Source organism: Acomys minous (genome assembly GCF_964271855.1).
Source record: "Acomys minous genome assembly, chromosome: 2".
Lineage (NCBI taxonomy): Eukaryota > Metazoa > Chordata > Mammalia > Rodentia > Muridae > Acomys > Acomys minous.
In genome coordinates this window covers 77107945-77133217 of record NC_140484.1, presented here as the reverse complement: position 1 = coordinate 77133217, position 25273 = coordinate 77107945, and the positions used below count along the sequence as shown (strand labels likewise).

General features: G+C 47.8%; 1 protein-coding gene across 1 annotated transcript in view; it reads right to left on the bottom strand.

Moving 5' to 3' along the window:
- Positions 1-25273, bottom strand: part of COG7 (component of oligomeric golgi complex 7) — a 62125-nt gene that overhangs the window by 2943 nt on the left and 33909 nt on the right. The window contains exons 10-15 of the mRNA XM_084773568.1: positions 20914-21030; positions 18534-18599; positions 14523-14709; positions 13032-13172; positions 5662-5745; positions 4344-4458 (exon numbers count right to left, since the gene is read on the bottom strand). Of these exons, the coding sequence (XP_084629694.1) occupies positions 4344-4458; positions 5662-5745; positions 13032-13172; positions 14523-14709; positions 18534-18599; positions 20914-21030 (710 nt within the window). The remainder of the gene's footprint in view (positions 1-4343; positions 4459-5661; positions 5746-13031; positions 13173-14522; positions 14710-18533; positions 18600-20913; positions 21031-25273) is intronic.

The following is a 25273-nucleotide window of genomic DNA, read 5'->3' as shown; positions in this document are numbered from 1 at the left end:
AGAAGAGGAGTCAGCCTGCTGCAGGTACCCAAGTCCCTCAAGCCTGGGAACCAAATCAAGCCACAGAGGCCAGAACTTCTGCAGGCAGAGGGGACCCCAGAGAGATGAGAGCCTCAGAGTAAAGGTGGAGGGGGGCACTAAAGGAGCAAAGAGGTAATGCGTAAGACAGGTGCCATGCTGGAACCAAGACTGGGGCTCAAAACAACTGCACCTCTGGAGAGGCAAGGGCCCCAGGCTCTCTGAGACCATCCACCATGTGTATAGAGAGTAACAGGAGCCCTGACCTCATGGAGCTGCCGTGGGAGCCAGCTACACTTAGGAGCTCGTAAAAATGTATGAATAAGTAAACAGGAAGTAAGAGTAAGACACCAAGTCAACCGGTGAGATAAGCAGACCAAAGCAAGACACTGTCTGAGTGCAGAGGATGAGGGGCAGTTTCTCGGCAATCAGACAAGACTGGATCTAGCAAGTTCCTGCTGGGTCTGGGCGGCTCAGGCTGCCCTCAGTACACCCCAGCCAGGAAGGAAGAGGCCCGCAGGCACAGTAAAGCCAGCCTTGCAGCACAGGCCATTCAGAGATTTATGCCAGAAGAGCACTGCGGTCCATCAGCGCAGGCTGCTGCAGAGACAAATGGGCCACTTGCCAAACACAAAGGAGGGAAGAGTGTCCGGAAGGGAAAGCACAAAAATTGTTTTTAAAGAATGTTCAGGAGAGGGCTAGAATGGTTAAGAGCACTTGTTGCTCTTACAGAGAACCTACATGCCCGGGCTATGCAGATATACACACAGGAAAACACCCATATACACAAAATAAAAATTAACAAATAAAAATGTGTTCAGGAGGGCTGGGGATTTAGCTCAGTCAGTAGAGTGTCTCGCATGTACCAGGCTCTGGATTTGAGCCCCAACATCACAGAACCAGACATGGGGACACACCTGTAATCCCAGCATGTGGGGCACACCTGTAATCCCAGCATGGGGCCACACCTGGAATCTCAGCATGTTGGACACACCTGTAATCCCAGCATGGAGACACACCTGTAATCCCAGCATGGGGCCACACCTGTAATCCCAGCATGGAGACACACCTGTAATCCCAGCATGTGGGGCACACCTGTAATCCCAGCATGGGGGACACCTGTAATCCCAGCATGGGGGACACACCTGTAATCCCAGCATGGAGACACACCTGTAATCCCAGCATGTGGGGCACACCTGTAATCCCAGCATGGGGGACACCTGTAATCCCAGCATGGGGCCACACCTGTAATCCCAGCATGGAGACACACCTGTAATCCCAGCATGTGGGGCACACCTGTAATCCCAGCATGGGGGACACCTGTAATCCCAGCATGGGGGACACACCTGTAATCCCAGCATGTGGGACACACCTGTAATCCTAGCATGTGGGAGGTGAAGGCAGGAGAACCAAGAGTTCAAGGTCAGTCTGTAGAGTTTGAGGCCTGGCTCAGCTACACAATGCCCAGTCTCAAACAAACAAGCAAACAAGTAAATAAATACCATTCATGAATTAAACTCATCATTTTCAGCAAGAACCATATAATGATGATGATGATGGTGATGATGATGATGCTTTCAACAGCAATAACAACATTATAAATAAAAATTTTCAAGCAAAACATGGTGTCACATTTCCAGGAAGACTACCCTGAGTTTGAGGCCAGCCTAGACAGACTACTTTGGGTAGACTAGGCCAGCCAAGCCACACAGCCAAGACCTTTTCTCAAAAAGCTAAACAAAACAAATATGGTAAAGTACATATGAGGCTGCACTTAGAAAAAAGGATGTGCGGGGCTGCAGGTGACAAAGCAGTCCCTAGCAGGCTAACGGCCATTACCTATGGGTGGAAAATTACTGTTGACTGCTTACTGGTTGATTTTTGAGAAAGGGGTAAACTATGTAGCCCCACCCCCACCCCAGCCTGTGTATGACAGACAGAAAGACACCTAAGATACTTCAACTTAACATAAAGCTCTGTTTCCTCATGTACAAAGCACTTATTTTTATTATTTATTGTGTACATGCAGGTGCATGCATGCCACAGTGTCTGTGTGATGGACAGAAAATAACTCTTGGAACTCAGGCATTGAACCTGAGCCTGAGAGTGCCTGCTGAGGCATCGTGCTAACCCTTGCTAAGGTTTTTAAGCATCCGCTATACTATTTAGGAAAAGCACTTTTGCTGACAGATATGGTGCTGCACCCACAATCCCAACACTTGGTAGATGTATGCAAAGGTTCACAGGTTCTGGGACAGCCTGGGCCTTTCTGAAAACCCAAGAAAAAATTAGAAGATCACAGCTGGTTATCCAAGGCAAAAGTGTTTCTGTGGCTGCTCACTGTGGGGTTTTTGTTCTGCTTAGAAACAGGTTGATTGTTACTGATATTTTTTGAGACAGGATCTATAACTTGGAATTTTTGAAGGGGTGGCTTGACAAGCCTAAAGATCCCTGGATTCCACAATGGGAGGAGAGAACTGACTGCTACCAATTGTCCTCTGACCTCTACATACACAGTGTGTGACATATGAGCACGCACACACATGTGCTCACATACACTACTCTCAATAGAATTTGAATACTTTTTTGGCTGGGAATGCAGCTCAGTGATAAAAACTTGCTAGCATGCTCAAGGCCCTAGATTCAATCCCAGTAACACCAAAAAAGAAAAAAGAAAAAAGGAAGGAAGGAAATGTTAACAAACGCTGTTGGGCATAGCAGTGTTAACTGTGGTATTAATAACAGTGGTGCTGGGGTAGGGTATTAGCCCTAGCACTGGGGAGTAGAGGCAGGAGGATCAGGAACTTAAGGCCATCCTTGACTACACAGCCAGGCTAAGGCCAGCCAGGGCAAAAGGAGCCCTGTCTCAAAACAACAAACAAAACCAAAATCTAAAAGAATATTGCTGATACTGTAAGGACTATTGAAATTTACTCTGGTGGAGCCATCCTAGCTGCCCACATAGTAAGCGGTTAGTAAACATCCGTGAAGTGAGTGAGTGATGCCCTGTGGACCAGGCAGCAGGCAGTACACGCAGCAGCACGCCTTTCTTCCCAAGGAAGCTGACGTGGCTCTCAGTCTATATCAGGCCCACACATAGCATAGCCACCATGAGCTGAGACACACAGGGTCTGACTCAACATTCCAACAGGATTCTGTCTTCGCTGTGCTACTCCCGCTGAGCGGCTGAATCTTTTATGTACCAAATGTGGGGTTTTTTGTTTACTTTAAAAAATATTCAATATTGGGAGTTAGGAGTTTTGATCAGCAAGTATGTGTCCCCTGCTCACCTTCGTCAGGACCAAATAACATGTACAGGAAACAGTTAAATGACTGCATGTTTGCCACATCAGTTTAGAGATGGGGTGACACGTGGAGGCAGCAGTGAGCTGCAGACAGAGGAATCCACACAGGGCACACTCTAAAATGCCACTTATGACGACCAGCAACATCATTCTTATAGAGCGGCAGCTGACCTGCTTGCTCACAGGGAGCAGCAAGGGGACACATCCTTGGGACCATCGCCCTGTGAACCCATTATAACATCTAGTTGCCAAGACCCCAGGATGTTCTGGCCATGGCCTCCCCAGCTGTGGGTACTGTGAGCTCCTGGCAGGATTCTGTGCCCTGTTCCCAAGGCAGTCTATACAGAGCAAAGCAAGACGGCCACACCTCATCCCTGCTGAAGTTCCTGGGGACTGGGGGGGGGGGGGGGGGGGTGGGCTCAGGCTTTCTTGGCTCCCTTTATATAGTACATATATGCGTAGTTTGTGTCTTCTTCCTCTTCTTCCTCCTCCTCTTCTTCCTCCTCCTCCTCCTCTTCTTCCTCCTCCTCCTCTTCTTCTTCTTCTTCTTCTTCTTGGGGAAGGTCTTTTTTTTTTTTTAAAGATTTATTTATTATTTATACAGTATTTTGCCTGCATGTACACCTGCATGCCAGAAGAGGGCACCAGATCTCATTATAGGTTGTTGTGAGCCACTATGTGGTTGCTGGGAATTGAACTCAGGACCTTTGGAAGAGCAGATGGTGCTCTTAACTTCTGAGCTGTCTCTTCAGCTCTTATTCAATCATCCAGGTTGATCTGGGACTTACCATGTAGCCCAGGCTGGCCTCGCGTGGTCCTCCTGCCTCAGCCTCCCACTTGCTGGGATTATAGGCCTAAGCCACCAATGCAGCTTTTCTAGACTATGTTTGACAACTACATCACTGGGAGTTTAGAGAGATATACAGCTGACGAGGTGTTGAAGATGAATCTGTAAGCTCCACATGGCAGGTGCCTCCTTCTCCCTGGGCAGCAAGCGCTATGGCTCTCTGGTCATCTTACCTTGCTCAGGCGGGAATGGCAGCTTCCCAGCATGCAAGGCCAGCTCTAATGCGGAGTCCTCTTGAGTCACAAACGGCTCAAGGTTCAGGGGCAGGGACATGATGTACTGCCCAATCTGAAACAGAAGCAAGCACTTTCAGCCTGACATGACAGCCCTGAGTAATTACTCTCAAAGTTAGTTTCTGAGAGACAAAACTGCTAGACCTGGCATGAGCACCTGTGTGAGTGAGGTGATGCTAGCTATGGCAACACCTCAGAAACAACCACTAAGGGAAGCACGCTGCTCAAGCCTGAGGGAGAACCAAGTTCTTCCCTAGCTCCCATGTGAAAAGCCAGGCGTGGTGGTGTGTGTGGTGGTGTGTGTCTATAATCCAAGGGCTAAGGAAAGACAAGTGGATCCCTGGGGCCTGTTAACCAGACAGACTAGCTGAGTCAGGGAGCTCTAGGCCCCAGTGAGAGACTCTCAAAATCAAGGTGGCTAGCTGGCCTCCACAAGCACACTCCCTTTTAAACACACGCACGCACGCACGCACGCACAGCAATGGAGGTTTGCTCCACCCTGTAGACACATCCTTCTCTGCAGTGGCGCCAGTATATTCTGAAATGTGTCTGGCGCCACCTACTTCAATGAGGCAGCAGGTATGAAGGAACCTGTGAGACCAAAAGCATTGTGTAAAGCTGAGTTCGCATTACTGCTTACAGAGAAAAGTCCACTAAGGTGCTAATGTCCTGGACTGGCGCCTGTTTCTTTTTCTCTCCCTCCAAGATGGCTTAGCCTGGAGGAAGAAGGAACTCTGTTTGGAAGTTGCCATTTATAACTACAGTCTAGAGATAAATTACATTGTGATTGTCACACGCTAGAAAACAGAGATGGCAGAACCTTCTTGTCTGGTGCAAGATCCAGAAGGGAAAGCTGTAAGATGTCAGGGCAAGGCCACAGCTAAGAACACGACACACGCGTGATGCCACCTGTGCCCATTTCAAGCCCATCCTTCTATTACAGTTCACAGCTGTTTGTGTTTTACGGTTAAGTACAGAAGAGCAGAAAACAATTTGGCCACCTGTTCCTTGATTTCCAAGTCAGAATTTCTGAGTGGACTCAATCCTGTCACCCGTAGGGGTCACACTGGAAGAGTAGGGCAGGTGCCACAGTGTCTCAGCATCTGAAATAACTAGCATTTGCAGGCTCTGCAGGAAGACTATCCCAAACCAGGTCCACATGGCACAAACCAGTTGATGACTTCCAGAAGGGAATCAGAAGACAAGGTGAGCTGTGACATGCAGAGACCACCTGGGGGCACACCCAAGGAGCTCTTACGTTGCTGATGTACTCGAGAGGCGTGAGGCTGAAGGCAGGCAGATCGTCTGTCAGGGTTTCGCCAATGCCAGCGGTGTTCCAGCTCTGGAAGGGGACGGGAGGAAGCCATCAGAAATGTGCTACTGGAAGGGACACTGTGACAGCACACAGAGCACCATGGCCCTTCCTGAAAGAGTCTTCCATGGGCAGAGCTGACCTGGGGGCCTGACGCCACTCAGCAGGCCAGGGACATCTCTATGAAAGTCCTAGAAGTCTGCCATAACTCCCAGCCTACACAGGAGCACTTACGTTCTCAGCCCAACTACAAGATGGACACTGATCATGTCTGTTTATCTCACTAGGAACGTGAAATGAGTTAGGCGTCCCTCAGTCTGCGTTTATATGATGGTGTCACCATGCAAAACCAAGTGGCTCCACTAGAACGCTGAAGTGGATGAAAACCTCTGTGCTCTTTCTTAGAGACCGCATGAAGATGGCTCCTCTTGGGAGGGAGGCCCATAAGCCCTGTGCACAGAACCACCCTGGTACACTCACCAGAGCCACCCTGACTCAAGTGAGGATACGCCGCCTTCTCCATGTATCTCTGGATTGACCCAGGGCTTGGGTTAAACCTGAACAACAACTGTCCCCTGTCTCTCAGGTGACCCTCTGTGAGGGGACAGCCTCAGCACCCCATGCAGCTATTGCCATTTGAAGTGGAGACATCTCTGACACTGCTACATGAGCGGGTATGCCCTCCCCCCCCCCCCCCCCCCCGACAGCACACATGTGCTCACAGCTGTGCCTTGGCACACCTTTCAGAGAGACCCAATTTCTTGATTCCAGGCGGGACTAACCCTGGAGGTCACAGTGGGGCTGCTCTCAGCAGGCACCTGGTGCCTGATCCGGTTGCTTGGTCCTGTAAGTAGCATTCTCGAATGGAATGACAAAGCTACCCCAGGGCTCTTGGTCCAGGCTAAGCTTCAGCAAGCTTCTATGTCTGACTGCCAACTCCATCTAGTCTCTGTTTCTTTGAAGGCACTGGTTCTTCCCTGCCACTGCTCATCCCTTTCCGTTTTCTAGATTCCTTGTGCTTGTTAGAGAATCTTTTTATTCAAATATCCCACCCACCTCCAACTAACTCCCCATCCACTTTGTTTTATTTGTTTGTTTGTTTGTTTGTTTGTTTGAGATGGGGGTCTCATAAATCCCAGGTTGGCCTTAAATTCACTGTGTGGCTAATGATGACCCTGGACTCCCAAATACTTGGTCTGTAAATACATAACCATGTAGTGTTGGAATTGAGCACAAAGCTTCATGAATGCTAGGAAAGCACTCTATCAATATTCCTGCACCTTTGCTCCAAATCCACTTTACAGGGGCACCCCCCCCCCATGTGAGTGAGAATGGCCCCGTAGGCTCAGGTATTTGCATATTTAGTTCCCAGACGGTGAACCGCTTGAGAAGAATTACAAGGACTGTAGGAGGAAAGTGTGTCAGATTAGAAGGTATGGCCTTGTTGGAGGAAGTGTGTCATTGGGGTTTTTTGAGGTTTCAAAAGCCCTTGCCAGGCCCAGTGGCTCTGTCTGCTGCCTGTGGAGTGGGAGGTAAAGCTCTCGGCTCCTTCTCCAGCACCTGCTTCCATGTCCCTATGCTTCCCGCCATGATGATAATGGACTAGACCTCTGAAGCTGTAAGCCAGTCCCCAGTTAAATACTTTCTTTTCTAAGAGTTGCCCTGCTCACGGTGTCTCTTCCTAGCAAAGGAATCCTGACAAACACTTACCTAGTACCCAGGATGTTCAGTACCTCATGCTAATCTTTGCCCTTGTTCTCAGAAGCTATGGAGGCAGCAAGATGGCTAGACACTCGCCCCTCCCCACCCCATCCCCTCAGCCCATTTTCTGCCGAGCTCTCCTGTGTGTGCACAGCGATGGGCTGGCACTGAGGGCTCTGTGTGAGGTGCAAGAGCTGAGGGAAGGGATCAGCCACAGGATGAAGGCAAGTGTGGAGTTGCAGAGTGAGGATGGAGAGAACAAACAGCTTTGCACACCAGCCTAGGAACAGGTACCATATTCAACAAACAGCTTTCTAGGGAAAGGTGTGGTGGGCAGGAAGGTCAGCAAGAAGCGAAAAGGAAAGAGGAGGAGGAGAAACACACAGCTGAAGAGAAATGGAAGACAGTCTCTTTGTGCAGGATCCTGGCTCCGGATCCAAATAGTGACATTTATAAGACAACTGAAACTCAGCACACAGATGAGCGATAATGAGAAATTATTCTGGGGGAGAGAGACGGCTCAGCAAGTACAGTGCGTTCCGCCCACGCCCGATGCTCGGAGTTCGATCCCGGGAACTCACACTCACATAAGGGTGGAAGGAGAGAACTGACCCCACAAAGTTGTTCTCTGGCCTCAACATACAGACTGTAGCCCACATGTGCCTGCACTTACACACACACACACACCATACACACACATCCATCACACACACACACACACACACACATATCCCACACACACACACACCATACACACACATCCATCACACACATACACACACATACACACACACACATATCACACACACACACACACACCATACACACACATCCATCACACACACACACACACACACACACATATCACACACACACACACACACACACACACACACACATCCATCACACACATACACACACACACACACACACATCCCACACACACACACCATACACACACATCCATCACACACACACACACACACACACACACACACACATATCACACACACACACACACACACACATATCCCCCCACACACACACCATACACACACATCCATCACACACACACACACATATCCCACACACACACACACATCCATCATACACACACATCCATCACACACACACACATATCTATTACACACACAAACACACACATACACACACACACACACACACACACACACACACACACACACACACAGCCCTACTTTAGATGAAGCAGGGCGCTCCCAAGCTGGTCACTGTGGAAGCAGAATGAGCTTGCCATCCCTCTCTACTCTGCATGTGTAAGAATGCCTGTAATAAACAGCTAGACATGGCAGCACAGAACTTGAGTCCCAGCACAGGGTGTCTAGCCTGGTCTACATAGTGAATTCCAGGCAAGTCAGGGCTACAAAATGGGAATTTGGCTCAAAAAGTATATATAAGAGCCACAGAAAGGCTGAAAAATGAGATCAGAACAGTGCTCTGTAAAACAACACGCAGCAACCACTCTGAGTGAGGCTGGGAGTGAGCAAAGGGGTGAAAATCATTTCAGAGATGGCAGAGACCCGAGTCAGGCACTAGTCACAGAGTAGGAGGCCCAGAAGTGACACTGTGGAGCAGGACACAGTTGAGAAATGACCCACAGCAAAAGCTATCATTGTCACCATCCATCAAGAGTGCAATTGCTGTGAGTTGCAGGCCTGAGGCAGGCTTCTGAGAGGAAGCAGAAAGAGCCTTAAGAGAACAGAGTCAGGCCCAGAGGGAGGGGCAGGGGGTGGAGAAGTTTGGAGAAGGGTCTAGTTGAAACGGCCTGAGCTGGGAAGGACTTAGAAAGCAGGCAAATAAGGCTCACTTGAAGAGAGCAATGAGGAAATGTGTAGATTATTTCTTAATTGTTCAAGAGTTATTTAAACTGCCCTTCAAAAAGGCTTTTCTATTCATCTGTCAGCAGGTAATACAGGTAAACGTCAATAATCTATTCTGAATTGAATATAGTGTTGGTTAATAGTCTTAAAATACAAAGGAGCAATACAATTTACCAGCAAACCTTCAACACAAACACCAGTGACCGGGGTTTTATTTTCAAATCCTCCAGGCCCAAGTGTTTGCCCTGTATTGTGTGCTGGACACTGGCTCCCACACAGCTCCATCTAATCTCAAAAGCTGCCTGGTCTATCCCAGTGTCCCAGCACCACGGTAAAGCCTGAACAAAAAGCGGGGATCCCAGCAACTGGGCTGTGGATCACAATAAGGAAGTCTGGAATGCAGAAGTGGAGGCGAAGGTGAGAGCAGAGGTGAGAGCCTGCTTCAGTGGAACTAAGAAGAACAGCTGGCAAAGTGAGACCAACATCTTAAACAAGGACAAAATAAAAGAACAAGATGGCTCAATGGGTAAAGTGCTTGCTGTGACAGCCTGGGGACCCGAGTCCACTGTTTCATTTACTTTCCCTTCAGTTTTACTCAGTTAAATTCAAATAAGACTTGGTCTGCGTGTGCTGTCTCATGTTGCTCTTTCTGTCTGGTGTGGTTTAGGTATTGAGGTAAGGTCTCACTATACAGCCCACACTCACTTTGTACTCCTGGCTGGCTTGAGCTCACAGAGAGCTGCTGGCTACTGAGTGCTGGGACCAGAGGTGTGTATCACTCTTTTAAAGGTAAAACATATAACGTAACTCCATGTGTCCTTTGGGTCCATGTCTATAGACATCTGCTCAACCTGAGACACACTTGAGTAAGCAGGTCATTGGGAGTGCTGGACATCAAATGTTTACACTCACATTTTAGATCGTGACTTTTTTTTTTTTAAGACAGGGTATGGCTATCCTGGACTCACTTTGTAGATAAGGCTGGCCTTGAACTCAAAGAGATCCACCTGCCTCTGCTTCCCAAGTGCTGAGATTACAGGAGTGTGCTACCACACCTAGCAAGATGGTGACATTTTAACGGGATTTATTATACTTGTTATTCTGTATTTTCTAGTACTAAGTGTGTTTCTAAAAATGAGTATGCATATAGTCTGTACTTTAAAGACTCAATTAAGCCCTTTCTCTTAGAAAAAGAGAACCACAGCTAGGTGAAGGTGCTGCCTGTCATCCTAGACTTAGGAACTGAGGCAGGAGGCTCCTGAGTCTGAGATTAGCTTAGGAGACCCTGGCTCATCCCCGGGGAGATGGCTCAGCAGTCAAAAACACTCACTGCTCTTACAGAGGACCCAAGCTCAGTTTCCAGCACCCACAGAGTGGCTCATGACCATCTTTAACTCTAGTTTCAGGGAATCTGATCTAAGTACTGTATACACATGGTACATGTACATACATACAACATAAAAAGAATTTTCAAATATTTACATATATATAAATATTTGCATACTTACTTTATTATATATGTGTAAATATCTGCCCCCCCCCCACCTTTTTGGGGGGGGTTTGTTTTGTTGGTTTTTCAAGACAGGGTTTCTCTGTGTAGCCTTGGCTGTCCTAGACACACTTTGTAGACCAGGCTGGCCTTGAACTCACAGCAATCCACCTGCCTCTGCCTCCCGAGTGCTGGAATTAAAGGCATGCGCCACCACACCCAGCTGCCCCTTCTGATATATATCAGATGTATATATTATACATATATTTATTTGTAATGTACATATCAGAATAAAGAATCACAGAAAAGAAAAAAAAACCAATAATTTATTAAACTCTGTGGGTGGTGATGGTGTGGGCCTTTAATCCTAGCACTTGGGAGGCAGAGGCAGGCAGATTCTGAATTTGAGGCCAGCCTGGTCTATGAAGAAATCCAGGACAGCCAGGGCTACACAGAGAAACTTTGTCTCAAAAAACCAAAACCAAAACCAAAACCAAACAACCAAACAACCAGCACGCACTATGTGGTGCTGCTGTGCTAAACTCTGCCACACAGCGTCCACAGGGTGGAGACCACTGTACCCACGTGGCCACAGAGGACTGAAGAAGCAGGCTCTGAGCACCTGGCCTCCACATCATCTCCTCTGCAGCTCTCTGCAGTGCTGCCCTCAGTATTAGAAACACAAACTCCAGCTAGAGTGGACCTCACGGCATCTCATGGAGTGGAAATCAAAGGCCCAGGGTGGAATGAATGCCAAAACCATGCAGAAAAACAGAGTTGTTTTATGGACAGAGATTTTTAGACCCAGAGAGGGGCTGAGACTTAAGCAAGGCTCTACAGAGGCTCTTCACACACTTTCTAGAGGGCAGCAGAAAACCAAGGCCTTGTGATTATACCATGCAAGTTCTTGCTGTTTCCTTAAGGAGCTGTGCCCTATAAGAAGCACATAACTGGGGCTGGAGAGATGGCTCAGAGCTTAAGAGCACTGGCTGCTCTCTCAAAGGTCCTGAATTCAATTCCCGGCAACCACATGGTGGCTCACAACCATCTATAATGAGATCTGGCATCCTCTTCCAGCATGGCACACATGTAGGCAAAACACTGTATACATAATAAAGAAGAATTGGAGGAGGAAGAGAAGGAGGAGGAGGAAGAGGAGGAAGCAGCTGCTGCTGCAGCACATAGCTAGATCTTTCTCAAACAATTACCTTCCAAAAAATGAGACCCTAAACAGACTTGTGCAACTGGTGAGACAACCAACCAGGGTGTCCTGCCCATCAGAGAGCAATGGGATCTGAACCAAGGTAGATACGATGTGACTGCTGGGCAGCTCCTCCTAAAGCAAGTGGGACAAGCAGAGAAGGGAGGAGGGCACCAGGCCAGGGCAGTGAGAGGACTCTGAAACAGGCAGACAGGAAGACAGCAGGAAGGAAAGTAGCAGCACCACCCGGCCAGGGCAGACAGGGCCACAACTTCAAGGCCAGCCAGCACAGCAGAGCCAGTGAATGAGTGAAAGAGGCAGAGCCCCCTCCAAAACACTGAACCAAGGCACATGAGGCATGCTCCTGCTTGAGAGCCACAGCCGTTGCCTCTGGCAGGAGAACAATCCAGCATCAGAGGACCAGGGCGTCAGAGCAGCACACAACCTCCCCAACTTCGTGAAAAGGCAGGAAAGTCCCCACCAACAGGAAAGCTAAAAAGCACTACTGACAGTCTTCAGAAAGCCACGCGTGACAGTATACACCTGTAATCACAGCACTTGGAGGCTGAGGTGGGGGGATGGTGAGATGCAGGCTAACCTGGGCTACATAGTAAGACCCTGTGTCAAATAATGAGAACCACCATCACTATCATCACCATCTTATGAAATGGCCTCTCAATGTAGCACCTGAGTAACTACAATTAAGATGAGAAACTGGAGAGATGGCTCAGCAGTTAACAGCACTGGCTGCTCTTCCAAAGGACCTGGGTTCAATTCCCAGCACCGACATGGCAGCTCACAACTGTCTCTAACTCCTGTTCCAAAGGATCTGACACTCTCACACCAATGCACATAAAATAAAATTAAATACATTTTAGGAAAAAAAAAAAGATGAGAAATTCATGTGCAGCCAGAGGCTGAAATGACCAAGCAACGACTCTGCTGCCCTCAATGGCAAGGCTGTTTGCTCCTGCATCTCATGGGGAGCAGGGAGGGAGAGCATCCTGCATGGGCTGAGGCTATGGGGGACCTGGGAGCACAGACACTGCAGTCAGTAGGGACTCACATCCATCCTAGAAACGAGCAGCAGCTGCTGTTTGATGCGCAGGAAGACCGAGTCGAAAGCCAGCTGGTGGGCCTGCTGGTTCAGCCGGGTCAGGGCTGTGCGTGACGCAGACAGCAGGCTGTGGTTACCGGACCCCTTCTCCTAGGATAGGGAAAGGCAAAGGCAGTTAAGCCCCTAAACAAGGTCACCATCTAGTTACAAGTGTTGAAAGATCACTAAGTGGAGCACAGCAGATGGCTTCCACAATTGTGGCCCCCAAACCTGACTATGTCCCCCCCACCCCTACCCCACCACCAGAGGAAAGGTTAATTGACAGATTCATAAGCTCCAAAACACTGAACCCATGAGGACTAACGTCACTTTCCAGGTGACTCTGATGCATTTGTTCCAACATGAGTTTATGGATTTGAAATTTAGGAAAACCTAACTTGTGACCATCCCTTGGGGACCAGGGAGGAGGGGAAAAAGATCCATGGCCTCACATATAAACAAGAGTGATGGGCAGAGCGCTGATTCCCAGAGAGGTCAGGTCAGTTACCCTTGGCTGAAAGCCAGAGTATGTACAACCTGTGTGAGGCCTGGGAGTCTACACAGCCTGAGAAAATACAGGGATGGAAAATGTAACCTTAGTTCTTGTGATTATAAATGAACCGATTACAACAGACATAAATCAGATTAGCAATAAAGATAAACAGAGTTGGTTTAACTTAATCTCAGAAGCATGGATGAATGAGTTTACAGAATTGCTTTAAGAAGTGTGTTTGTCAAGCTCAAATGCAGCCAGTGGTGGGCCAAGGTGCAGAGTTGGGGAAACTCTGGGGAAATAACACGAGGGCCTCAGTGCACAGTTCACCTCCAGAGCACCGTGGCCATCAGGGGAGCTGTAGATGCTATCTGGGGGCATATGACTGTATCTCCAGTGGGGAGCATTCTGAACCACATGCCCTGGTCCTCCTACAACCCTGTGTGCCTCGGAGCTGCTAGGTGACTCACTGCACTTGCGGGGAAGTCCTCTTGGCCCTGGATCCAAGGGGCCTAAAGCTCAAAGCCAAGGTCAGCTTCATAGCAGACAGAACAAGGCTACAAAGACGAGCCAAGAGGGGACCCTCCCCCTACAACATGGTCCTCGTTACAGGTTTACTAACTGCAGGCAGTGCACATCTGATCCCCTGGCTGCCCTCAGTAAAGGGACTGTTGATACATAGGGCCTCGCGCTGCCATAGTCTACAGACAAGTTTATCTCTGAGCTGAGATACAGTAAGCTTCATGGACGATGCTCAAGCCTGGTTTTCATGCATAAAAAGACCCGTCCACTCAACTCCCACAGCTTTATCTCAGCAAGTTCCAATGCAGCTCCTTAAAACCTCACATACAGGAGACAGAGAGGTGACGGCAGGGCTACAAATAGAGCCAGCAAACCTGGCACCAGGGAAGAGTGAGTGACAAGGGAAAGCTTTCATTTGTAAGAATGCCGCTGGTCTGGTCTCATACCTTGAGGGTATAAAGTATTTCCATTAAACTGGCGTATTCAGCAGGGTTATCTTTCTGGAGGTAATTATACTCCTGCCATGGGTTCTTGGCAGGGCTCTTCTTGTCTGTCAAGATGCTGTCCTGAAAACCTGCCAGGCTCCGAGGGCTGTAGGAGTCAGACAGATACTTCCCCGCTGTGGACAGGATCCTGAAAGGAAATGGGTAAGCATTGTGCCCTGAGCCGGCTGTCCCAGCGTCCCTTTCAGAGCGCTCCACTGGCTGAGAGAATTAAGGTCTGCTTTGTATGGAGATGAAGACATCCTTCCTTGTTTAGGAAGGAGCTGGGCCTCAGGTGCGAGAAAGAAACCAGGGTTAACACTAAAACTCAACTTTAACCCGATTTAACACTCACACCACCAGAAGATACCATGCTATGCAGATAGTCTGCCCAAGGGCAGCGCTTAGTTGCTGCCATCTGGGACACTGTTCACTTCCTCACGCCATGGGCATCATGGGCGTCAAATGCCTGGGAGAGCCCCTGGCTGACTGCATGTTGGTTTTTCCTCAGCACATACCTTCCCCACACACTGCACAACACTGGTATTCACTGGCACACCACAGAGTTTACTTTTGTGGCTTAGGTGCTACAGAAAGATCTACTGAGAATAGCTGACACTTTCCAGAGTCTTCAAGAAAGACATGCTTCGGGGAGCATCTGTGATAATCCACCTGTGGCACTACTGCAGAGCTGAGTCTCTTCAGACAAGGACTGTTCTAGAAGTACTCTTCTCCCTCAGTCCACTCTCGCCATGCACCTCCACATTCAAACGTGCACAGAATTGTGGGAAAGGAAAGGCATTGTACCAAACCCTTCCCCTCTGACCCTCCCTCTCAAATACTTCTTATGAGAGCAACTGCCTTGGACAAGCCAAGGCTTAGGCTGCACCTACATATTTAAAAACAGGCCCTTGAGGTAGGTGGGGTAGTGCACATGGGAAATCCCATCACTCAGGAGGTTGAGGCAGGAGGATTACAAGTTTGAAGCAAGCCTGGATCCTATCTCAAGAAAATAAAACAAACCAGGCATGATGAGACACACCTTTGATCCCAGCACCTGGAGGCAGACACTGGTGCATCTCTGTGAGTTCCAGACCAGCCAGGGATACACAGTGAGACTCTGTCTCACAAATAAAAAGGAAAGAAGAGGCACAAACAGTGAAGTGGTCCCCGAGCTTGCTGAGCTACTGCAGACAGGGGCTTCCTCAGAAACCCCTCCATACCTCCACCCTGAGGCTCCAGCAGTGTTCCCATTAAGCCCACCAGCAATTTGGCCGGCTCTTGTGTCTGTCCAGGAAACTGTGCCCATCCCTGACTCCTCCCTGAGACTTCACCATCGGGTCAGGATTGAAGAAGATCTCTGTCTTCCATTTCCTTACCCTTCCTCACTCCGCCTCATCCACCTGAGTTAACAGAGTAGTCTTTACAAGTCTGATTTTGGGGGGTGTTTTGTTTTTTCCAGGAATAACTACAACTCTCCAGGATAAGACTAAAACACGCAGAAGCCTGGTAGTCAGGGCCATCCCTCCCCTCCACTCACACACCCATCTCACAGGCTCACTCTCTGAAACACTCTCTCTGCCCAGTGTGTCCCTTAGGAGGCCCCCTGGCTGCCTTCCCCCAGTGGCTGCTGGCAGCCTCTTGCCTCTGCTGTGCACCTATGAGAATGATGGTGAGGAGAGGACAAAGCGGCTTCACTGGCCAACCCTAGCACCCAGCACAGTGCCTGGCACAGGAAAGGGGTTCAACAGCTGTTTGTGAAGGGTTAGGGGCTGCACATGGGGAGCCCGGCCTCCCTGTATTAGCTTGTCACCCTCCCTAAAGAGAAAGCGGGATGCTAGGGATGTTCTCTGCAGCAGCCTCACCTCCGTAGACATCGCTAGACAACCTCATCACAGAGATGACTGGAGCCTCGGTGAAATGAACACTGATTTGTTTCCCCGCACTGTAATGGCCTCTGCGGCTCAGCCAGGATACAGAAGAGGTAACAGTCCTAACTCTCAAGCTCAGAGATTAGTGGGAGGGGACAATGTGTACCACCACATCTGGAGAATGCAGCGAGTGCACACTCAAGAGGGAATGTTATAATTTCACTTATTTCCTCATTTCATTTCCCTTCAAGACAAGCTGTTTCTCTCCCGAGTCACTGAAGCTTATACATCTTCAATGAATTCCTGAAACCTGATTGACCATTTGAATTATCCTACAAGGACCTTAAAAGTGCAGATGCTCCTACACTTAAAATGGGGCTGTGATCCAATAAGCACCCATAAGATGAGAACCCTAAAGTCCTTAACCTTCTGGGCTCCCAACTTAGCAACAGTAGGGGGAGCTGCTGGCTAGCTGCCACTACCAGCACTGTGAGAAAGGATCGATCATAGCCTGAACAGAAAAGACCAAAATTTGAAATACATGTTCTCCTAAATGTCCCAGCGTGTAGCCAAAGCATCATCATGTATCAGGGATATTTGTACCAGTGTTCTAAAGGAAAGTGGAGAGCATCAAGAAGGTAAAGAGTCCACAGCAGTCCCTTGCATCTCACTCAAGTCACCTAGGACAAGAGGTGACACCAGATCTGATTTACACAGCCCATAACCCTTTTGCAAAGAGATCTCAAGAGTGACAGCTGATGTCAGTCTTATCCAGAGTGGCCGCTCTGCCTTGCCCTGTGCCCGGCCCGGGGAGTGGCCCTGCTACAGTCTTAGTTCTAAGGTGAGACAGATGGGGAGATAAGATAAGCTTTACAGGGTGGCTGCCACACACCAAGCTGTGGCCCAGATGGGAACACAGATGGTGACTGTCCCCAGGCTCAGTGCTTCCAGGATGACATCACCTTTCTCAGAGGCTGAGCGGTCTCTCACTGAAGCAGAAACAGCCTTTCAGCTTCTCTCCAGGCTGCAAGCTGCAGCTAGAGGTTCATCACACAGCCATTCAGTTCTTGTTCGCCTTCTTAACCTGAGCCCTCCTGACCCTTTGAAAGGCAGAAGACTAAGGAAAATTACTATGTCCTGAAGAGGAGAGATGTCTAACAAATATTCCCAGAGTAATGCCACTGTAAGGACATTGTGACAAAGGGAAGTGGGGGAACAATGTTTGATGACGTAGATGACAACAAAGTTAAGATAAATACCTTCTCAGTTGGGCATGGTAGCGTATGCTTTTAATCTCAACCCCAGCACTTGGGAGGTAAAGGCAAGTGGATCTCTGTGTTTAAGGCTAGCCTGGTCTATATAGTGAGCTCTAGGTCAGCCTGGACCTATAACATAGTAAGGGCGCAATCTAAAACACACACACACACACACATACACACACACACACACACACACACACAGACACACACAGTAACTATTAAACAACAACCACCACCACCCCAACACACAGACCAGGCTTCTTAATTCCTACAGGATGAAGAAACAAGGAAACTGGAAAGCTTGGTAGGGAAATGTCTGAATGGGGCAAGTCTGGGTCACACAAAAAGCCCTGGCAGTACTGGAGGGGAGACTTCAATACTGCCTTAGAGCAGATCCCCAAATTCTCCTTTGATTCATACCCCTCGGCAGCCCAGAATTCTACCTAAGGACCTGCACTGCAGGCTGCCTGGGTTAACTTCTATCCTCTGGGTAGGTCCAGGGCTTTAGTCACCACTTGTAACATGCTCTCTATGGGGAAATGTACTTCAAGCCCAGTAACTGACCATAAGTAGAAGCCTAACCCACATAGAATTGGGAAACAACATGTACTATTACCTCATCTAGACCGGCGCCTCCATATCTAACCAGATTTATGTGGCTACTGCCAAGTAGGATGAGCCCTGCCCTTTCAGGTGTTCAATAAATGTTTAATGATGACAGTAATGACACTTTGCATCTAGGTACAGTCAGTCCTCCAGCCCCGTGGCTTTTAGGTCCTGTCCATACCTCCCAGCCAAGAAGCCCGGCGAACGAAGGGCAAGGAGAGCAAGCTCGCCCCTCCTACCTGTTCGCTAGCTGCTGCTCGAAGTCCCCACACTGGCGCAGGAGCTCTCCACAGGTGGCTATGATCCTAAACAGAACAAAGACACTTCAAGCTCAAGTACTGCCTGGCATGCCAGCATTTACAGGACAAACAGTCTCATTCATAAAAATTCTAACTATTTGCTCCTTCTGGTGGCACTGGGTTCTGGGAAAAGTGTAAACCTGTTACTGCCTTCCTGAAATGTTTCATCCAATATAACGAATGTCAGAAGCAAGTGCTGGCCTCCCTGTCGCTAACACTCGGCCATGAATCACAATCCTGCCCAACGCTATCTCAAACTGGGTTTTAACTACGAAAACTGGCTAGAAGTACTCAGTGTTTGAAATTTGAAAGCAAAATGTATTTATTACTCAATACCTACTAGACAGCTACTATTTGCATAGGAAACTGTCTCCATCTCACACATGAAAGGCAGATGATGACCAACCCATCTGTCTGTGAGATAAGCCTGAGTGAGTGCCACATCTGCATTTCATAACCTTTGCATTTTGAAGTAATATTAATGCCAGCCCGAGTCCTTCAACAGCAAACCCATTATGTTGGGACAAATCCAAAGATTCAAAACATCTCAAGCTTAGTTAACTTTTAACTCTCTCTGAAAGTGCCTGTCATCACCAGGATATCTAGGCATTCCATCATAAGAAAGTAAAATATTCCGCTTGCCTCAGGTGCACCAGACAAGCCTTGTACAGAATATCTCCTGTATGCCTGGATACCATGGGAGAGGGGATGCAGTTAGCATTGCAGGCCATAAAGATAAAGCCCAGAACAGAGGGCACGAGATGGTAACCAAGATGGTCCTGGGTGATCCTGGACCCACGCTGACAACCTTCAGTAGCTGGCCAAGCGCTGGCATTCACAGCATGCACTATGATGTTGCCATGGGACACACCCGGGCACGGGGGCCAGGGGTCAGCTGAAGAACAGCTCACCTCTGGAACACAGAGCCGTGAAAAGCAGTTTTGGAAAAACAAGTGTCTCTAAACACCCTAGTCAGACACTTCAGCTACCAGACCCATTATCTCTGTGACAATGCAGACAACTCATAAGTTGTGCCAATTCAGAGATCTGGACTGTGTTCAGTTTGCTTTACATGTTGGTAACTAAGCCACAATTCTTTTTTAAAGATTTATTGTATTTATTTATTGTGGATATAGTGTTTTGTTTGCACACCAGAAGAGGGCACCAGGTCACATTATAGATGGTTGTGAGCCACCATGTGGTTTCTAGGAATTGAACTCAGGACCTTTGGAAGAAGAGCCAGTGTGCTTAACCTCTGAGCCATTTCTCCAGCCCCACAATTCTTTTAAATGCTATGATGGTTAAGTGGTATCTGTGGGTCAGAGACTTTTCAGCTGAACATGCCAGGGCCAAGATTTTCTCAAGACCCTCCTGACAATATTCCCCAGGCAATGGGACATCTACCTGGTGGCCCAAAAACCACACAAGCTCCTCAGAGTGTAGCTGCTGACAACATGCAAGGGTCAGCTCAATGCTGCCCCTCAACTCCTGCAGGGTCCTTCCCAAGACATTCCACGTGATGAAACACCATGGTTCTTAGACCCAACACAGGTCATACCAGCTCAGCTGTCCTCTACCAAATGTAGCTGTACATGTTAGCTTTAGGGACAAAAACCAAAAAACCCCACAGATTAGAGAAAGGGGATCTCACACCAAATGTGAGTTTTTCATTAAAGAAGAAAAGGAATTTGAAAATAATTTTTTACATTTTTTTCACAGGAACTGGAGAGATGGTTCAGTGATTAAGAACCCTTGCTGCTCTTGCAAAGGACAAATGTTTAGTTCCCAGTACCTATATGGTGGCTAACAACCATCTTAACTGTGGTTCCAGTGGATCTGATGCCCTCTTCTGTCCTCCTCTGGTACTGCATGCACATGGTGCACAGATAAAACATACAGAAAAAAAATAAATCTTTAAAAATTTAATAAAAATATTTTACATGCTATAGGAATATTTTTGGCACTTTGTTGTTGGCATATGGCTGGTTTTTTTTTTTTTAACTGGCTGCTTAAATTTAGGTACTGGCTTTAAAAAAGGCACTGAGCCAGAATCACACACCCCTTTGATCCCAGCAGGTGTGGGATCAGGAGGCAGTGGCAGGCCTATCGCTGTGATCTAGGCCAGTGGGGTCTACATAGCAAGTTCCAGGACAGCCACAACTATTAAAAGAGACCCTGTCTCAAAACAAACAGACAAAGGCAATGAAAGAGAAAAAAGGAACAACTCATCATAAATACACACATTTCACAGACCATTTTATGGCCATGTTAGCAAACCTGCTGTATTTGGTGTGTACTTGCACTGAAACACCCATGTTACCTGACAGAGTTCTGAAAAGCAGTCCAATCTTCCTGGAAAAGGGAGTTGGGAGGAATATCGTCCAGCTTGCATTTCTTTCTGATCGACTGGAGAGCGTTGGTGAAATGAGACACGTACCTAAGGGGGAGGAGAAAGTGACAGCTCTAAGAACAGCTGGAATCCCAGAGGTCCAAACCACGACCTTGCAAATGTCCTTAAAGGCTTCTGTCATGGTGTGAGAACACTTAGGAACCTCCTGCTACACAAAAACCTCCAGGCCATTTAATACAGGACAGGGCGGCTTTAGGGGGTGTTCTGGATAAGGAGGGACAGGTGGTCACAAACGGGATTCACTGGCCAACCAGGTACGAGATGCTAAATAACCCCTCATTTTGGCACATGAACTTCTTCAGAAACAGGGCACACGGGCCAACTGTAACACAGTTACTGACATCCAGGGTACTTTTGCAAGCACATCTTCCAATCTGGCCATGGCAGGAAGACTGAAGCTCAGCAGTGGGAAGGGCACGCAGGAGCACCGTCGGCGGAGACCCTCAGAGGCTGCGCTGATGGCGCTCACTGCACACACTGCTTCTCTCACCACACTTGTGCACTGTAACTAAATGGCTTATATAGTGTTGGCTGACTCGGTGTGTGAAGCTGCATTGCTGGTGTGACTGTCAGCTCTGAGAACAGGGTCTGTGCTCTGTAGCTCTTTACTACAGCTCCAGCAACCAGCAATGGTCCAGGCAGAAGGAAACCCTGGTAACAACTCCCAGTTGAATGACACACATACACTACAACACTGGGTGGGTGCCTCGGTGTCTTTAGACCTCAGTTTTCTCATCTCTCAACTGGATTTAATGATGTCTTCTGTATCCTCTTACAAATAAAATAGTATGAAATCTCTGAAAAGTATGAGATGAAAGCTCCAGGTGAGACATGTTTTTAAGGATATAAATTTCTTCCCTATGTCCTCAAGAAGATGAAGATGGGCTGTGTCCTCTGGAAGACAGGAATCCTATGTCTGTGCATCATAAAAAGTCTAGCCTCCCTCCCTCCCTAAACCATCAGAGCTAAGAGAACAGAGCAGAATGTGGCACCCGGGGCCCGAAAAGGGAGCTGTGTAGCAAAGAGAAAGGCCTTTCATTTACTTTGAAGTGGAAGAGCTGACCCAGACACTGCACAACCACTCAATTCTCTTTACAAAGACCTCCCAGGCTTTAGCTGAGAAACCACAATTCCACAGAGAACAGAGGACTCAAGAGAAAACTGACAATAAAAGTTAGGAGACATAATTGTTTCCATTGTGAGAAATTAAACAACTGTCAGCAGCCAGCAACTATGACAAATGTGCCACAAGCAGGCTACAGCTTCCATGACAGAGCTCCTGGGATGCTAAGCAGCCAGGAAATCTCATTCTCCTTCAGTCCAGAATTCAAAACACAAGTATAACTTTTGTGTGTATGGGTGGGTACGTGCGTATGTGTGTGCAGATAAGTAGGTAGACAGATAAGACAGATACATAGGTAGATGACAGATAGATATAAATAGATAGATACATACATAGACAGACAGACAACAGATAGAAAGAATATTACCCGCTTCAATTCACCTTCACAATATACAGTTTCAGGTGTCCTTTCCTTAATATTCACTGTGTCAGTTCAGTTTACTCAAAGACACCGAAACACAGAAAGGAGCAGCGACCAGCACAGAAGCCGGCTCCTGGGTGCCAGGACCAGGCTGAGCCCAGGTTGATCCAACTCCAGGACCTGCGCTGCCGCAGCTGTGCAGCCACTTTTCTATTGCCTCCTTATGGGCTACCTTAGTGTGCAGGGCCAGAGCTCAAGTCAGGCCACTTACTCTGCCCCATCCTCCCTACCCTGTCCAAGCCCTCCTCTCCCCTGAGAGTGGGCGCTCACCCACTTGAACCTTCATAAAATTAGCTTCAATTCCATTTATAAACTTGCAATATTAGTAATATCCAGATTCTAGAGACAGTGATCTCACTGCCCCATTATACCTTTATATGATAAATTTTAATGGAAGTATGAATTATTTTGGAATCATAAAAACAACGGAAGGAAAGAAAATCTGATGGGTAAGGGATAAAGGAAAAAAAATGCCCTAAAAGCTCATGGCCTCATTTTCATGGTAGAGGAGTGACAGATAGTATTTTTTAAAGTTGATAAAATCTTTTGTATTTGCCAAGAATTAGAAAACCAAATCCTAAGTGTTCCAATATGCTGCTTTTGTGGGACTGAAAGCTAATGGGGGCATAATTTTATATTTTATACATTATATATATATAAAACCCTCTGACCCTTGAGTCTTTACCAGGTGGCCACAGCCAAGAACATTGGAACACTGGGCTCAATATAGATATTCCATATATATATGGAAAACTATTTCCAAAAGCATTATTTCTATTATCTTACAGAATATATTTTAGATCTAAGAAAAAAAAAAGCTTTCCACCATGAAATCCTGGTGGTGTTGAGACAAATAAGAGGTTTTTAAAAAAGAGGCATTGTGGGGGACACACGGGAACTTGGCTCGGTGATTAAAAACACTGGCTGCTCTTGCAAAGTCCTGAGTTCAGTTCCCAGCACCTGCGTGGCAGCTCACAACCATCTATAACTGCAGTTCCGAGGGATCCAGTGCTGCCTTCTCACCTCCACGATACCAGATAAGCACATGGTTCGAAAATAGAAACGCAGGCAAAAAAAAAAAAAAAAAAATCATACATACAAAATAAATCTAAAAGATAAAAATAAGTCAGTGGCTGGGAGCAGGAAGGCAGAGGTGAGTTTGAGGCCAGTCTGGTCTACAAAGCAAGTCTAGGGCAGCCAAGGCTGTACAAAGAAACCCTGTCTCAAGAAAACGAAAAACTAAAAAATAGAAAAAAGAAAAGTAAGTGACCACTGCACTCACGGCTAGTGCTTCTCTCGTTCCAGAAGCACACCTGGGCTCCTCTGGGCAAACCTCTGACCCTTGAGGCCTTACCAGGGCTGCCCAGGGCAGGGCTGGTGGCCACAGCCAAGAACACTGGGCTCACAAGGGCCAGCCTGGTATTTCTGGAATGACAAGAGCTCCCTAATACCCTAAGCAAAACAGCGTTCAGTTCAGTGAAGGAATCTGGAGATGCAGGCCGGCCTCATGGAGAAACGAATTACCACGGGGAGGCCCTGGAGGACACAGCAATGTACCTGTGGCTCATCGACTTCACGGCTGGGGAGACGGTTGATTACTTTGCTCCCCACACCCCCAAGTAAGTGTGCACAGCACCTTCCAGCACTGTGAAAGCTCTCCAGTGGGGATGAACCTTCCCAGTAGGAACCAGCTTGGTTCCTCCATGTCCTGTGATTCAAATATATGGTGTTTTCAGAAGCAGGGTGTTAATATTGGGCTCTAAGTGGTAATCAGGGGCAACAACACAGATGTGTATTGTGTGGAGACGTCCATGGGACTCCACTGACCAATAACTCAAAAAGATGCAATCCATACCTACCAGTTATTGTGGTTTTTTTGTTTTTTTGGTTGCGTATGGTGTCTAGAGCAAGGTATGCCCCCTAGCTACATAAATGTCATGGGAGCAAACTTCCTAAGTGGATTTGAGACCTGATCCACAAGATGATGCTCATGGACTACCTTGTACTGACTGTCACCATTGGCAAAAACCTGTGGTTGGCTAGGTCACGGGCCAATTAAATGGAGAGTGATAAACTGTCCTCTAAATGATCATCTTTATACCCACAGGTCAGTGCATCTCTCAATCCTCATCAGAGAAGCTTCTTTTTCCTGCAGAGGGAGGTTAGTAGAGAGATGCATAGTCAGTCACTGTGTTCAGAATAAGAGACTGTGAGATGCTCAGCTCTAAATGAAACAGCTACCATCACCCCCCACCTAAGACCCAGGAAGCATCAGGGAAGATGAGGTGAAAAGACTGGAAGAGGCAGAGGTAGTGGACATCTGCAGAGGAACAGTATGTGCTGGACACACACGAACTCAGAGAAGCTGTCTGTGACTGCATGCATGACACCTGCACAAGATCAAGTCTGACAAAATCCGAGCACAGCTGGGGGAGGGGCCTTGAAGTTCTAGCTCTAGCTGGGGAGCTGCTGGCAACTGATGGCTGTGGGGGGAAGGAGAGCCAGTTGTCTTCAGAGGTGCAGCTCCCAAGAAGAGGCTACTCATGTGCCAGTAAATGGCTCAACACGCACGCGTACGCTGGCAGAACACGCATGCACAGGCTAGCAGTACTAAGTAGACCCTGGATATAAAAAGAAAGCACACATGAAGATGCGAAGGAAAGTGGTGCCAGAGAGGGACGGAATTAAGGACACAGAAACAGGGGGCAGATCTGATCAAAAGTCAA